This window comes from Astatotilapia calliptera, chromosome 15 (genome assembly GCF_900246225.1).
Source record: "Astatotilapia calliptera chromosome 15, fAstCal1.2, whole genome shotgun sequence".
NCBI lineage: Eukaryota > Metazoa > Chordata > Actinopteri > Cichliformes > Cichlidae > Astatotilapia > Astatotilapia calliptera.
In genome coordinates this window covers 6,148,127-6,165,620 of record NC_039316.1, presented here as the reverse complement: position 1 = coordinate 6,165,620, position 17,494 = coordinate 6,148,127, and the positions used below count along the sequence as shown (strand labels likewise).

Here is a 17,494-nt window from a genome sequence, read left to right as displayed (position 1 = left end):
GACCAAACAAGCCATTCTTGTTCGGTCTTTTTCCAATTGTGCCTTTGCTTGTACGTCCACACCTGGGTATATTGTGGTATTGTACACCTGGCTGCTATTTATCTTAATTCCTATGGAAGCAACAATGATGTACTTCTTTTTCACAGGACTGCACAGAGTGCTTTAAAACTCTGTTTTTAACGTGGCTGTATTTTATGCTTAAAATAAAAATGAAATTCACTCGAATGTCCAATTACCACAGATTGTTGTGCAAATTACTTTGAATTTCTGAACTTCTTCAGAAGTCATGCTCTGTATATAGCGCAACTTAACATAAAATCCAGCAAAGACAAACTGAGTCTCTCTTTCCTCCCCATAATTTGATTTGAAATAAAATTCTAGGGTGCACTATACGGTTTTAGAGCCATGTTGGACCAAATGCACACTGTTCTTAAAGCTCATCATTAAACAGTGTCACACACTGAGCTTCAAACACTGCTGCACTGCGTGGCATGTAAAACTTCACAGGTTTCTGCGGCTTTGCTGTGAAAAACTAATGAGGCTATTTTCAAAAATGGCAATAATTTAGAAAAAAGGTGGGGACAGACCATCTTGGTCCAGACTTATATCAATTTGCTTGGTACAGCCCAGTATAATCACGCAATTTCAAATATACACCTATTTCTATTCCACATCGGCAGATTACAGGTAAACGTATCAGGAACCGTAGCTGTCACCTTGATTCAGGCCAATAGGAAGCTAGATTGTGGCTACACATTTATGATTAAAACTGTCACATAAACAGGGGTGCACATAAGTGGTCCGCAGGTGCGCATTCGCTGTCAAAATAAAAGACGCGCACCAGATAAGAAGTTGCAACGTGCGATTGCGTACATAAGATTTTCTGGAGGAGGACAGACATTTGTTTAGAACTCTTAAAGATGTCGAAGAAGCTCCTTTAAGCAATTACTTTGGTGTTCCTCCACCTCCAAAGAACTATCAGAAGGAGTCCGATCCACAAAAGAAGCGCGTATTCTCGGAAAAGTGGTTGCAGAAGGTGAGCTGGCTTCAAACAAATGATGAACGCACAGAGATGTGGAGCAGAATATGCCGTGAACATCCCACTCTAGCGGACAAAAACAGTGCCTTTTATATGTACGCCAACGCGCCTTGCAACTTCTTATCTGGTGCGCGTCTTTTATTTTGACATTGAATGCGCACCTGCGGACCACTTATGTGCACCCCTGCATATAAACTTACAGGCAGGTGAATGTTGCATCTCTCTCATCGCCTCTGTTCTAATTAAATAAGCCCCTGAATTTGGTTTTTGGCACCTTATATGTTGTCGCCCAGCAGGATGATATGGTTTACTTCGTGATCTTATTTGCATAAGGTAATTATGGCTGCTGGAAATGTGTGAGCTTGAAAACAGAGGTGTATGTCTGTCTCTCTGCGTCTCTTCCTCTTCTCGCTATCCCTGTGTGCCTTTAGATGTGGCCTCAGCAGCAGACATGGTGGCGGATTCACTGTTCAAAAGCAGGATAGGAAAGGAACAGAGGTAGAAAGGGGAGAATATTAAAAGTGGAGCAAGGAAAGATATGAAGTCAGAGGAGGCAGTCAAGGGATGAGAGAAGGAAAGTAAGGGTAGAATGGGTGGGGGGGGAGTTTTTTTCTTTTTCTAAATGCTGGCACCGTCTTGGACACCGTTTTTCACAGAAAGGAGAATGACACAAAAAAAGAAAGAACACAGAGTGAGAAAGAAAGTCTGCTGAAACTGTGATGGACAGGCTGATGTTTGAAGAACATGATGAAATACTGTTTGCATTAACTCCCTCACTCTCTCTGTGCTTTTACCCCCCATCAGGATTACGCCGCTACCCCTCTGAAAAAATATTTCCCCTTGAATTTAAAAAAATTAATAAAAAAAAAAAACAAACTTCCATCCCTCACCGCTCATTATTAAAGAATCTCTGAAATCCTTCGTCTTTCTAATAAGTATTCTTTACGATCCCAGTTATCTTCAAAGTAAGCAAGTAAGACCTCTGCTCTTTCTTCTTTTTCCTCTTATGTATGCGATTGCTTTTTTCATTATTTTAAAATATCTTCAAAAGGGATTTTGTCCTCCTTCAAAGAGAAGAACGTATAAAACGTATGTAAAGTATAATGGAATAAGGTAGGTGTGTGCACAGCTGGGAGGGACGGGGGAGCCAGACCTCTCCCTTCAGCTATTCCACTGGTGTTGCAGGCTCTTTCCCCCACCAGCACCATCACCTTACTGTGATGCTTCTTAAGAGGGAACAGAGTAAAAATAAAGAGCCTCTGTCACACACGCAAATCTTTTCAAACACGCTTCTGCTCTCATTTCAGTCTTAATTTCCCATGTTATTATACTTCAGTCACAACTCTGTACCCATCAAAAACTCCTTTGAATTATCAAATAAAATATTTTCATAGTGATATTTGTGAGTTTGTCAAGTTCGCCATCCTGATTAAATATTAATGTGCTATCATTCAGTGCCGTTTTCCTCATTACCTCCCAGTGTTTCGCCTGCAGATAATAGCACCATGTAAAACTTTAATGCACGCTGGCGCAATGAGAAGTCATATGAGCGTGTTCAACATGTTTTATATCTACTGCATGGGAACACTTTCAGAAGGTATAGCATATTGTACAAATCCAGGTAAAATGTATGGCTGAGTAGACAGTTCTTGACAAGGTCTGATGAGCTTTGTGAGGCTGTAGGCACAACAGCGGTTTTAGGTAAAATGTCAAGATTAAAAAGCAGACAGACAGCTGCAAGCTTGAATAAGTGTTGCAAATTTTATGGTATCTCATCCACTTATACTCAGGAAATTTCACCGTAGGAAAAGTCAGGGGATCAACGGCATTATTAACATATAAGCTTTTGGGATTCATAAATATCCACAACCTCATGTGCGACACTAGATGACTGGCATTTATCACTATCAACATCAACGCCTCAACATCCACATTTTAAGAGGTTCAACTGGAAATCTGAACAAAAGAACACTGACCAAATTACCCACGTCGGACACTCCGTTTTTGTCTTTGATACCAACCTCAGAGAAGACCCACCCAGACAATGCATTCAATGCACAGCCATTCATTAAAATCTGTGCTCCACATATGGTAAGTGTTTAATATTTTATTCCAGCGTAATTTAGCAGTCAGCTGTGACCAGGTCAGCAATATATCCTCAAAGTTGTAAGAAATAATGCAATATTTCAAGAAAGTTTGTGATATGCACTGCATTTATGATGATATAGAAAAAAAACCATTATATTACATTCTAGTTTGTGACTGGACCTTGCAGACAGCAGCATCTGTTAGTGCAAACCAAACTAAGCACATTTTGCATCTTTCTTTTCCAGACTTATGGTCTGGCAACCCAGATGAAGTGTGACTTTATTTACAGCAGCAGCATTACATAAATAGCATAAATCAAATGTAAGAACAAAAGAATAACATAAGTGCTTGACACTTAAAATTGACTTAGCCTTGTAAGTCTTCAGGAGCTGCACGGTATTATTACATAATAAAGCTGTCTGGGACGTTGTATCTTGGTTCAAGCTTTTAAACTAGTTACTTAAAGCCCTCCTTTTCCACCATGAAACTCCATCAGTAACATCCAGGCAGCATTTTCTCTTCCTTTTTATTGCAAGTGTCTCCTTTTTATTAGCCTGGCTGTACTTGGTGTGTTTTGGTGAAGTTAATCTGTTTTACGCTTTTATATTATTGTGTTTTGTCAGACTAGTCTCCTTGTTTTGCCTGCTGGGAAGTGTAATTAAAAGGCATTGCTACATCATTTATGTCATCATGGTATCATACATTTATATTATGATATAAATATGATACGGCACATGCCTGTCAACCAGTGAGCAAATGGGCATTCCTTCCCTTTTCTGAAGCATGTGACTTTTTCTCCATTTAGTTATTATTTCGTATAGACCGTCTCCTTTACTCCAGGGAGTAAAAAGTGATGAATATTTATCGATTCATCACTTTTTTTTTAAACAAATAAGTTCAAAGTACTTTATGTTCTACTTTGCTAAGCTATATTTCCTCCCAGGATTTACTGGTTGTCATTCAACTCACTCCAGTGTAAAATAATTAGATGTTTGGCAAAGAAGTTTCCCCAACGCTGCAAGAAACATCACCTCCTGTGGATTCGCATCACTAATGTGGGTGAAACTATATTACCTCTCAACTTCCAAGCAGTCTGAAAGTCCAACAGTGCAATCAATAACAGAATAGTAACATTTATTTTTACAGAACACTCATATGCGCACATTTTTCTGATTAACCTAGTATTTAACACATTCTCTCTTGCCTTCTGTGATAAGGATTGAATAGAAGTCATAAAGAGTCTCCCCCTTTCTCTCTCCAGACAGTATCCCAGTAATGATGTAATTAGTTTTATTTATGTCTTGTTTAACACTTAGCTATACAGTCAGTGGCCTCATTAGCACTAATTCTGTAAATGGTGTATACAGTATGTGCGCATAATTAGTGAGAAGACAGGGCGGAAAAAAATGAGTTATCACCTCCGAAGGAATAATTACTCCATAAATAGGCGTGGCTGCACTGTGGGTCACAATACACCATGAAGGGGAGTGATCGTAAGAAAAGCAGCACAAGCAAGAGGAGCAGGAGTAACTTAGCAGAGTCAAACTTATGCATCTAATCAAAGGTTTGGAGACTACTTGGTCTGAAGCATTCCCAGTCAGCTGCAACAGTGCTTTTAGAGGACATATTTGTCTAATAGGACCCTTTCTGCAGTGGCTCTGCTTTACAGAGTTCTCATGGGTAAAATATAGACTGCTAATGATTGTGCTAAAAGACTGCAATTTGTACCATTGCGATATGTGCACAAAAAGAGGAAGGAAAAGTCATTGGAATCGTGGTGCTTTCCAACTCATTACTCCACTTAACTCAGCTACAGTGAACTGGCACAGCGGTCCAGCACTTTCAAGGTCAGCTCCCTTAACGGGCAGCTGGAATTTTGCTGTGGACGTTTTTGAAATTGTAAAAAAGAAAAGAATCCCTATGCAATAACCAAACAGTATCAAAAGTTTCTAGATGTAAGCAAGGTGCTGGTTTAAAAACCCATCATAATGCTATGGAGAGAGCACTTTGAGCTTTGCTTTCAGGTTGAATCAGAAACAAATCTATAAAGTTAATAACTGTGGAAATATTTTTTCCAGTTCAGTGACTCCATCTTCAAATACAAACTGAAACTTAAGCATCTAATAGTGATTAGTGGGATTTTTATTCTAAAACTAAATGTCATAATGAGATATACAAAGACCTAAGCAGGTTTTCCGGATCGTATACTCTGGTTCTGTGTTTATATAGTACAATTGGGTATGCTTTAAATGTTTGTGTGTGTGTGTGTGTGTGTGTGTGTGTGTGTGTGTGTGTGTGTGTGTGTGTGTGTGTGTGTGTGTGTGTGTGTGTGTGTGTGTGTGATCAATACTCAATAAGCGAGAGAATGGCAGCTCCAGGCAAAGATAAATGGGTGAGTGAAAAAATCTCAATCTCTCTAGTCAGCACATTGCCATACAGCAGATCCACATTCGCAGCTACAATTATGCAAAGCACACGCATTCTCACACACAAACGCACACAATAATACACACACTCACACATTACAAAACTGACAAGCACAGGTAAACAGACCGCAACACTTACATAAAAACAGGCTATTTTGCAATATAACCATAAACAGGGCAATTAACATAAGGAGCACCTCTATTTAGCAAATGAACACTTGAACCACTCTGATGAAAACTTCCAGTGGCAGCAAATGGAAATCGGTTCATTAAGCCTTAGGGAATAATGGAAACCCAGCCTCCGTATCGCAAAGCCACGAGTCGCTCCGTCATGCTTGGGTGCCATAATCAGATGGGAAAGTAACAGTTAAGGACCTTCAAAGTCAATAGTGGGAACAGAATCTTTAAGAAGTTTGGAGATGTAAATGCCGCGAGTGCTACAAAACAGCTGAACAGGGCTAACATGGGTAAACTCCTATTTTAAAATTGGACAGAAAATGTCATCTCAGCGTTTTATGATGGACAACAAGCATATCGGTTATACTTTCATGTATTTAGAGTCTCTCTAAGACTTTGGCCTTACCTTCAGTGAACATGCTGAATGCTAATAAATGAATCTCAAATTTATTACAGTGATTTTTTACCTTAAATATATAAATAGAGGCAATCAAAGAGAAAAGAATGATATGATTGTAAATTAAATGTTTTGAATACATTGCTAAATACATCAGATATTTTTTACCTTATGTAATTTTATATTTTTCATAGCTTCTTCTTAGCAAAACTGCTAGATTGTCAGATGTCAACAATTAATATTAAGTCTAATGTTAAACAATGGTAAACAAACAGATAATTTATCATGTACAACATGTACAATATGATCCCAAAGACTTCATGTTCTACATGATAAATTATAAATACTAGTTTTAGTATACAACTGGGTAATTACTGCAGTAACACGTAGGTAAATACAGCTGAAATACTGTAACACAGTGGTTCCCAACCTTTTGGAGCCACAGCACATATTTCACATTAGAAAAATCACCAAACAAAAATGCCACGAAAAGCATTTTGATCATTTTTCCCCGAGCACCAAGTATAGCGGAATTGGCTCGGTTTGTCCCCAGTATACCTTTTTTTGCTTTCTTCTAAGCACTAATCATGCTAGGGCCTTCATCTGGGTCGGATTGACTAGTTTTCTTTTTAAATATTTACCTATTGCTATTACGCGCAGCGTGGTCTCACAGCATGTAATTTCTTCTGCCCATTACTAATCAGGCGGAACCAGATAATCTTCCACGGCACACCTGACTATTTCTCGCGGCACATGTTGGGAAACACTGCTATAACACACCAACTCAACAACTCCCCCTAGAGTTGTGTCAGGTTTATAAATCAGATATTATAGAAATATTGCATAATTCTTGGGAAAATTAGGATTCCTACAAGACTCAGTATTTATAGCAATATACCAACTTGTGAGTGGTGTTGATTTTAATGATTGCATTTTTAACGCTAACCTCTTGCTAAGACATTTATGGAAAGCCCAAGCAACTCTGTATGAATGATGTCAGTGAAAACAAAAAGTATTATGTATTATACATAATACTTGTATACTGAGTTATACGCTGATTAGATAAGGCTCCTTTTGACAGTGAACAATAAATAAGAGCTTTAATATAGCATGTGTAACATTTACTAATTTGCATTTTATGAATGTTTAATGTGATTAATGTGATCAAAACTAGTCAAATATGCAACATTTGTATGTTTGACTAGTTTTGATCCAAAAACTGATTGTAATCATTTCCTTTATCGTATTTTGTAATTTTCCTTTTGAAGGCAGTACCCATTACAAAACCTCTACATCTAAAAAAAATAAAATATAAAAACAAGCTGTTCATTGAGGCTTTAAAAACACATCAAACACCTTGAGTAAATCCACAGAGAGTTCCATTTCTATTTGCAATTGAATGACTTCAGTGGCTTGAGTGTTTGGCGTCTTATTGCCTGGGCATGGAATTATGTGATAGCGACAAGAGAATTGAAAGAGCGTGAGAGTTATTGAGACAGTGTTACTGCTCTTCAAGTACCAAGTGGGAAACACTGTGAGACAGCGTGACACACCACAACACACAAACGCACATACAAATGTGCCCCCCGCTGTCACAGGAAAACAGATCTTAAACTGGAGCGCATACAATAATGTGTGCCAACTGTGATATATGAATGCAAAAAACAAAAGCAGGCGCACAAATGCTTCACGTATGCCCAAATATAAAAAACACATGCTTTGGTAGGTAATTTTTCCCCCCATAACCTCATTTGCAATGCAAAGCAAGCGTGTGCATGAAATATAGATACGCGCACCCTGTCATACATATCTGAAATGCAATATCACATTAAGTACAATGTGTGCCTTAATAGATAAGAGAAAGCAAGAGCTAAAGAAAGCACAAGAAAACTGTATAAAGCATGCACAGTTAAGATAGTATTGTAAATAGAGAGGCCTGAGATTCAACAAGAGTGAGGCAGGCCTATTGGGAAAAAAGCCTAAACCGAACGCAGAATGAACAGGAAACAGTAGCGGACAGAGCAGCATAATGTGGATGGAGAGAAGCATCATGGAAACGCATAAACCAGAAATGTCATACCAACAAAGCAAACCATTTGACTTAACTGACAATGGTGGGGCATAAAAGGAAACATAAAAAAAGCACACAGCAGAGGAGAGAGGGGAAAAAAATCCAATAGGAAAAAATATGTGAAAGTGGAGAAAGAGAGTAGATAGGTTGAAAGTTTTTTTCCAATAACGCTTCTTTCACTGATGGTAAAAATGGCCACTACTTCTTCAATAAGAGAGGCGAGCGAAGACGAGACCTGGAACATAATGATAACAAGCACTCACTCTTGTAGAACATACTAAGACTGGAAAAAAAGGAAAAGGAAATGACAACTTTAAAAAAAAAAAAAGAAAAAGGAAAAAAATGAAGAAATGAGCTAAAAATGAAAGTACAACTGCTAAAGTGTGGAGCAGAAGGAAAAAGCTGTATATATTTTAAGTTAATGGACTTGAACTTCACTTGAGGCAGGAGTTCAGGGAGTGATTACTGCCATTAGGATGCAGGAAGGATGTGTGTGCGTCACTGCGTGCGGATGAGTGTGTGCGCGGAGAGCAACTTACTGGTGTGCTTGTGTGAGCAGGAATGTGAGAGCGTGCAATTCTAACCTTGAATGTCAACTGGGACACACTTATCCACTTCTTCTGCTGGCCTCTTTCCTTTTTTCTGTTCTTTTATTTCAACATTTTACCTCCCTTCTTCTACCTGCACTAAAACCCATGAGAGCCAGGGTCCACTCAAAGAAAAGGTCAGAGCCATTTCTTCAGTTATTCTCTGCCAATCACCCCCCATCCCCACCCCCACTTTGCAGCCTCTTCTTTCACTTCTCAATCACATTTTCTGATCTCTTGTTTTTCTTGCCTTACTTAGAAAAAGAAGATGCTGTGTACACACAGAAACATGCTTAAAACTTCTTCAAGAGCAATAGCTGGTACACAATGCATTGCTGGTTTAAACTAAAGCACAATTAAACTGCATTAGTATTCAGATGTCTAAAAGAATAATTACAGTCATTTTCCCAGTTTGTTCCATTTCTGATGGCTAATTATTATTTGGCATTTTTTTGTCACTCTTTTTTAAAAAATCTTACTTTGTCCTCCTACATCTGCGCAGCCAAGCGGCATTTGAACCATGTCAATTGTGCCTGTAGCCTCGCTGATCTCACTATTCTGTCGTCATAACAAAATGTGCAGCGAAATAGTCTTCAAATCCATTAATTTATTTGCAATGAAAGATAACTGAAGGAATCAAATGAGAATGAGAACAGCTAACTGGTAAGGTGAGTAATACTGAAGTATAATGGCAAACGTCAAGGGCTAGGATAGAGCTGAATGTATGTTGTATGAAAAAGAAAACAAAGGTGAGTGTGTGTATATATATATGAGTGTGAGTACACGTGTCATGAAAACATGAAAAAAAATTATATATTGCTCCTTACTTTGGCAGACAAAAAGAATTCACGCTGCATCAAGCATAATATTCAACCAATGAAACAATGTTTCTGTTGACAGTATGACAGTGAATTCAAAACTTCATAGATAATTACAATAATTATATTTTTGCATTAAAAAATATCATTTTATTTGAAGAGCCTGCACATACTACTGGATTAACCCTTATAGAAACATAAATAATGCATTTGGGAATTACCAGTACTGTTAATTTAGGGCATTTATGTGGCATAAACCTTACACTGGATGATAATATTATGCATCTTTTCTTACATTTCATTGTTTTTATATGATCGAGTTGATCTGCCTCGTCTCCAGTCTTCTAAAAAACTCGCACCCTCCTGTCACACACAGATTTCAGGTTCATAGGGAGGTATAGTTTGTAATAATACAGACCTCCACCTGAGCTGTCAGACTTACCCGACCTCCCAGACCCAACACAGTGACCATCAATTTCTAACAAAGGGGTTTGCCCTATCTAAACATATTGATTCCCCTTCAGCTGCCTCTCATTGATGCGAATGGCCATGCTTTTTCTGGACAGAAACACACATGCAGTAAACCTACACTCCCACTGTATTATACTGGTCAGTACTGGCTTCCTTGTCCTTCTTCACCTGCTCCTTTGTGACTTACAAATCTGAGCTGCTTATGGTAGAATGCTGATTATTATTGAAATTAACTGGCTCAATCTTTATTTATAAATCAAATCACGTTTGCACTGTTAGATCACCCAGACTCACACAGATGCATTTCTTGCGATTGTGGACAGTTTGCTCTGACATTTAATGTCTATGATACTAGTTCCTCCTTAAATAAATGTCAAACAAAAGCATACATAAAATTTCATTTCAAAAGCCATACACACATCTATATTCACTCCACTTATTATTGAAGCAACCTTGAAACAAACTTAAACCACAGGTGAAACACTGTTTTGCTATGATCCTCCCAACCAGTAAAATGCACTGCCTAAACAGCTAAATCCTGCACTGAGGCTCTAAAGTTTCAAGACCTAGACCTAAAAATAATCTGTTCACAACACATCAAGATTTTGTGTCCTAGCTGCTTAAAACTGGATTCTTTTGTCTGTGCGTTCAACAGCTGCACTGCAGTGCATTTTCTAAGCATCCCAAAAGCAGCTTTCTGCACCACATGACTAAAAATATGTGGTAAATCTATTTTTGACAGAAGCCAAGTCATGCTGTAGAGCAGATGAGGCAGGGCAGAAGTCATACACAAGAACAGCATAGAGATTTTTCTTTTTCAAAATAAAAGATGACGTGCAAACAAACACCCCAGTTCTGAAACGCTCTTTGTGTATTTCCGAGCTGTGGAACAAAACAGTTTTGGCTACACAACATCACAGACATGCATCTAGTGTCTTCCCAAGGTAACATCAGAACATTTATTCATTCAACCACCCAAACACTCCGTCATACACAGAAATACACTGACCTGGTAAAGAGTGTGGTTCTTGTCCTTGAAGCAGGGCATGAGGCGCGAGTAGATCTGCAGGGAGTAGTAGTAGGCAGCCAGTTGGAGCGACAAGGCCGAGTGACACTGCTTCTCAAAACACCTGTTGGCATCCAGCACCTGCAGGTAAGAACAAATATAAGGACATGCAAGACAAACAATTACAGTGGCATTTTCACAAATTGACTCTTTGCTTTCAACATATTCTAAATCAAGAGGCCTGAGATGAAAGTAGACTACTGCATTACATCTCGCCTCTGTTTTCAGTCTTTGCACAGCCTAGCCTATGACGGTGGACTGTTCTCACACTGTTACACAAAGAGAGATGCATATTTACAACTTGTGAAATGTCTAATAACATGAGAGGTCAAATCAAAGGTGTAAAATGTCAAATGAAATAGATCATGCAGACAAAATGCATTAGCTCAACTATCTGATGGTCTCAATAAAATAAAATCCAACTCCTTTTGTTACCAGGACGTGTGCGAGTGTCCCCCTACCTGAGGCAGAGCAAGTAAGTAGGACAGAGCCAGCATCATGTCCCTGGGAAATGCATCGTTGGCCAGCTGGAGCAATACTGTAAAGGACAGAGAGAGGTGAGACGATTTTAAAGCACTGATTACCCAAAAAACCCAAAAAAAACCCTATGTTTTAATATTCTAGAAATATGTCAGGAAACACTATACAGGACTAGAAGAAGGAATATTGGACACAAATGAAGAAAAAAAACTTAAAATCCCTGAAAGGTTACTAAACTACTGCATGTATGTCTACATCTACCTGTATACAGTGGACTTAGCTTTGAATGTGTTCATTTCTGCGAGCACACAACCTGTTTCAAATACAGATCGTATTTATTAGTCAAAGACAAAGTACGGGTCCTTTTCTAATAAGTGCTCTCCAGATGAGCACAAACTTAATCAAAGTGCACTTTAATAGTGAATCCCCTGAATGCAAAATTTGCCTCTGCGTGGCTACCAACAGCAACTCTGTATGCTGCACCTTTCTCTTAGGGAGGCAGCCTAGCCCCCCAAAAGGGTTCTCCAATTCTAACACAGCCATCTCAGTTCAATCACAGCTACACAAGCAGGACCACATTTAGCTATGATTAAACACCGGCAGACTCACAAGGTGAAAACAACACCAGCCTTTATAAGAAAGATTAGATTGAGATTCACTACAGGCCTCAACAGGTCTATAAACAAAGCAGACTAAGTACTTAACACAAACTTAACTAAACTAAGCTATTTGCATTGCATGAGTAAAAGAAGGTAGTAAAAAACGTGAGATTCTATTGTGATGGGACAGCGCCTATGAGTTCTATGATCAAGTCTAAATTATATTAAAATAGTATATATACATAATATATATACACAAACACATTAAAAAAATAAAACAGAATATGTATGAAGGGCGTCAAGTAGCAGGCTGATCGCCCCTCTTTTCTTCCTGCAAGTAGATATGGCTCAGACCAAACCCATCTATGATCGTAACCTTTGTTCTGGTTTCAATCACACCTGCGGTTGTTTTGTAATTTGGTGATTTGATCTTGCACTTTCAGGCCTACAGTATATAGATGAACTGACTAAACAGTTGGTTATACAGTTTATATATCGGCTTTTTAAGCTTGAGGCTTCTTCTTTTCATATTGCAAGTTTCATCTTATTATTTCAATCTATATGAACCTCATATAAGTTATTGTATAAAGCAGCTACAGAAGAAAACGACACCTGATACACAGTATATACATATGACAGACCAAGGTAAATGCTTCCAACATGTATTCCACAGTCGCAGTCTTCTGAAGCATAATGAATGTAATGTGATTTTATATGTACAACGTTGTATATATAATGAAAGGCAGGCTTTCAGAGCACATTCTAATACATGAACTGGCATTTATTTAATCTTACTGATCAATCAAAGTGCTTTACGGGGTTCTATACACTTGAATCACTCACATCCAAAGACATTTTAGAAACGTCATTTAACCTCCAGTTTATATGTATGCATAACTTTGGACTGTGGGAGGAAGTCAGTGTACTGGGAACCAGGAACTTTCTCGTAGTGAGGTGATAGCATAACTACTGAAATGCCGTGCCTTCCACTAAGTTTTCCCTTACGAGCATAAATGAGTCTTTGAGGCTTATTTGTAGTTATTCAGATACAAGTATGGTATTATGTGACACAACTTAAATGCCTTTCAACTGCCATGGCGACACACACACTAACCCCTACATTGGGCAGATGGCTGCTTAGCCACTGAAACTTCAGCTTCTATAACTCAGTACTCTGGACTTGAAAGCCCATCATGAACTGACCATGCCAAAGTACTCAGAATCACTGGCAGGGCAACAGGGCTGTCATGACTGGTAATGGGACTGAAGTTTTTCTGTTCTTTTTTTTCCTGCCAATATTACATAAACACAGCATTAAAAATCCCAAACAGAATCACAAAGATTTTTTTAAAACACTGAAATGTTTGCTGCACGATCACCATTTAAAATTTACTTTTAAAATTCTGCATTCACGTGCAGAACTTGTGAACTTGTGGGGTTTATGGTGGTACAGCAGCAGCAAACATTTAATGATTGAGAACTAATTAGTATGCATATTGATTAGCTTTTCATAAGTGAACAAAAACTAATCCCATTCAGAGTTAGCACGAGTATGAAACTGGGAACCAGTCCATGTTTATGCAGTGCCCCTAAGGCTGATGGGTTTTGGAGTGTCTACAGAGCTCTGGGCACAAGGATGGAGTTAACCCAAACAGCTTCCCTCTAGGCCACAATAGTTAGACACAATGAGACCAAAAACACACAACAGCACTCGCATGATTACAATTAAAAATATGTAGATGAACTTGATAAATTCCAAACACTGTAAGCGCACGGATGCTCTCAGTTAATCAATCACCAACAAACATACTCTGAGGAAACAGCGGGAGGCAGCAGAGAGGATCAGACAGAATCACTTTGTAGCCTGAGACCCAAGGAGAACAGAAGCCTGCGTTGGTGATAAGAGCCCGAGACAAAATGAAACAGACAGAGAAAAGTAGAGCATGGACACTGGGAGGGAGACAGAGGCAGGGCACAGGAAGAGTCACACTGTAGAACAAAATGCACACTAATATGCATATGTGCACACACATGGTTGGAAGGGCATAGCTGAAGGTGCACGCCGTTGCATGTGCGAGCAGCAGCGAAGTAATGAACTAGTTTAAGGACAAATAACAGCTCTCTTAAGCAGTGTTCCCACCCTTCTCCTTTGCTCGTTTTTCTCTCCCCTCCTCTCCTACCCCACGGGTTTCAATGAGCTACACCTCAGAATGAGCTGATTACACGCCTCTCTAAAGCTACAGATACCATCGGGACAGGAATTACCAGAGGGGTAAACACACACACACAGACACACACACTAAATAGATAACCCTGCCTTTAAAGCATACAACATTTCTTCTTGTGAGTGAGTGAGTGTTTGTGTGTGTGCGTTTGTGAGTGAGTGCAGAGAAAGTGATAGAGACAACACACAGAGAAGTGGGTGCATTAGATGGGCTGTTTTTGTGTGTCTGCATCCACACACACACACACACTCCTGCTTCTGTGTCAGCTAAATCGAGCACATTGTTAGTAGGTCGGTGAGACACTAACCTATTACTATTTCACCTGTGCAGGCAGTGTGGGGAAAAACAACTGATTAGAGCCTGGTCAACATTTGGCAAATGGCAGCACTCCATGCTGTGTGTCAGTGGAGTTTGGAGTCATGTGTGCAAATATGTGTGTGTGTCTACCTCTCTCTTTCTCCCCACTTGTCTTCACATCAAGTGCTTGTGTCTGCACCTTACTCAGCTCAATCCCATTGAGTCACTTTCCACTTGTGTCATCATTAATTACCTCCAACTTATCTAGGCCAGGTGAAAAATCGATATATTTATTTTCTTAAAGGCCATCTCCTAGTCTGTTTTTTAAGGACAGCCAGCGCGGCGGGCCGACACACCAGTCATTAATCGAAGGTTGTTATCGGACGCGATGCTGTCCAGAGTGGCTTTTCTCTTTCTCGACACGTCGCACTCTGCAGCTGCTCCGAAGGGAAGGTGACTTTTAAGAAAAGAGAGATATTCATTTGAATGACAGCGGCAACTGCAGAGAAGTTGGATTTGCTGAAAAGTGTGGATGTGTGAAAATGTGACTGCAAGTGTGGAATTTTACATGCATTTGTATTACATGCAGACACACACACACACACGTTTGTTTTTGTAGTGTCATTGATTTTTGCGAGCAGCTATGATCCATCATGCAGTGTGGCCTTGATGTTTTGACTTGATGCTATCTCTCTAGTATCTCTGCAGTGATGCAGCATTATTTACTGATGCGGTGGGATGCGTGCGGATACATTAATTAATCAGTGAGGCTATTCTTCCCGTGTTGTCCCCTAGTCGACCATATATGGGCTCCCAGGCTAAGATAGATGAGAAGAGGAGAGGGCAGGGTGTCAAGGAGGAAGCCAACTACGCTGTGCAAATACCATCCAGCTTCACTAAGATGGAGCGCTGAGGAAAAAGCTAAGTTAAACAAAATTCAGCCTCAATCAAACACTTAGAAGCTGCATTATCATAATAGTAATTTGAAATCCTGGAAAAAATTTTTACAAGCAACCTGACAGTTGAGATCTTGCCAAATCAATGTACCAATAACTACCATTTCAAATTTAAATTATACAGCAAAAAGCGTGGTAAGCACATTGACTTAGTGAGCAGCGACAGACAAGGTCAAAAAGTCTGAACAACTAGCCCTCAAAAACCTCACTCAGATTCAGCCTGATTCCAAAATCCAATCTGGAGTAGAATTGAGTTGTAGTACACCAAGAATAACAAACAGTGAGGTTATAAATTTTATTAAAGGTTGGTTATGAAATTAGAAGTCAGAAACCCTGAATACCAAAAATAAATCAGAGGCTCGGGTTGGAGAAAGAAGCTTCTGCTGATGCAAAAAAAGTTCTTGCAAAATGGAAACCAGGAATTGTATGAGAGTTTATAATTGAGAAGTCCGCCATCCACAAATTGTGCGTAGATAAAAATGATTCAGTACTGTGGCTACTCCCCCTGGAAACCCTTTCCTGGCTAAAGCACTCAAACATAGTGCTCAGTGTAGGAAGCAGAAAAACAGGCAAAGACAAAGAAAGAGAAAGACCCAGGAAACAGACTTCATCCAGAAGAAATGGCAATAAAGAAACAAATTCCTGACTTTACCATACTATTATATGGCAATATATTTGTTGTATAAACTCAGTGGCTACTTTGCTCAACTGCTTGTTAACACAAATACCTAAATAGCCAATCATATGAAAGCAACTCCCTGCTTTTAAGCATGTAAACAAGATGAAAAGAACCTGCTGAAGTTCATACGGAGCATCAGAGCAGGGAAGAAAGGTGATTTAAATGGCTTTGAACATGGCGTGGTTAAGGCCAGGCGGGCTGCTCTGAGTATTTGAGAAAACACTGATCTACTGGGATCAGCAGTTTCCACCATCTCTGGGTTCACAGAGAATGATCCGAAAAAGAGAAAATGTCCAGTGAGCGGCAGTTCCGTCGGAGAAAATGCCTTGTTGATGCTAGACTTCTTTGAGCTGACAGGAAGGAAACAGTAATACAAAGAACAACTCGTTACAACCAAGAGACCATCTTTGAATGCAAAACACATTTAACCTTGAAGCAGGTGGGCTACAACAGCAGAGGAGCACATTGGAAGCCACTCTTGTCAGCTAAGAACAGGTCAGATATACAACACTGTCTTCTACATCAGCGGTTCAGGCGTCTGCTGGTGATGGTGTAATAGTGTGGGGAATGTTTTCTTGGCACACCTTGGGCCACCAAATGCTTAATAGATACTGAGCATTGTGTAAACACCACAGGCTACCTGAGTATTGCTGCTGACAGTGTACACATCATTTGATGGCTGCTTAGAGGAGAACATGCCACAAAGCTCAAATAATTTCAAACTGGTTTCTTGAACATAATAATGAGTTCACTTTACTCAAATGGCCTCCACAGTCACCACATTGCAATCCAGTAGAACACCTTTGGGATGTGGTAGAATGGGAGATTGGCATTTAGGATGTATTGCCGGCAAATCAGCAGCAACTGTGTGATGCTAACACGTCAATATGGACCAAAATCTCTGTTTCCAGCAGCTTATTGAAGGCAAAAGTAGGTCCAACCCGTTACTAGAAAATCTATGTCTATGTAGGCCACATGTTTACCTTCTGTAGCAGGAAACGGGGTTTTTCCCTCAGTTTTTGCCTCAGCCAGTTTTCCAGTCCTCAACAAAACCTCAGCAAAGTTTTCTGCAGGCACTTCTTTGTAGAATGAATACACATCTTGACTCTAAAAGAAAG

At 39.4% G+C, this 17,494-nt stretch overlaps 1 protein-coding gene across 2 annotated transcripts in view; it reads right to left on the bottom strand.

Moving 5' to 3' along the window:
* The window catches only part of nbas (NBAS subunit of NRZ tethering complex), a 178,036-nt gene that overhangs the window by 80,601 nt on the left and 79,941 nt on the right, over window positions 1-17,494 (bottom strand). For both annotated transcript variants that reach the window (XM_026142563.1, XM_026142564.1), the window contains exons 39-41: window positions 17,360-17,483; window positions 11,602-11,678; window positions 11,084-11,221 (exon numbers count right to left, since the gene is read on the bottom strand). In XM_026142563.1, coding sequence (XP_025998348.1) covers window positions 11,084-11,221; window positions 11,602-11,678; window positions 17,360-17,483 — 339 coding nt within the window. The remainder of the gene's footprint in view (window positions 1-11,083; window positions 11,222-11,601; window positions 11,679-17,359; window positions 17,484-17,494) is intronic.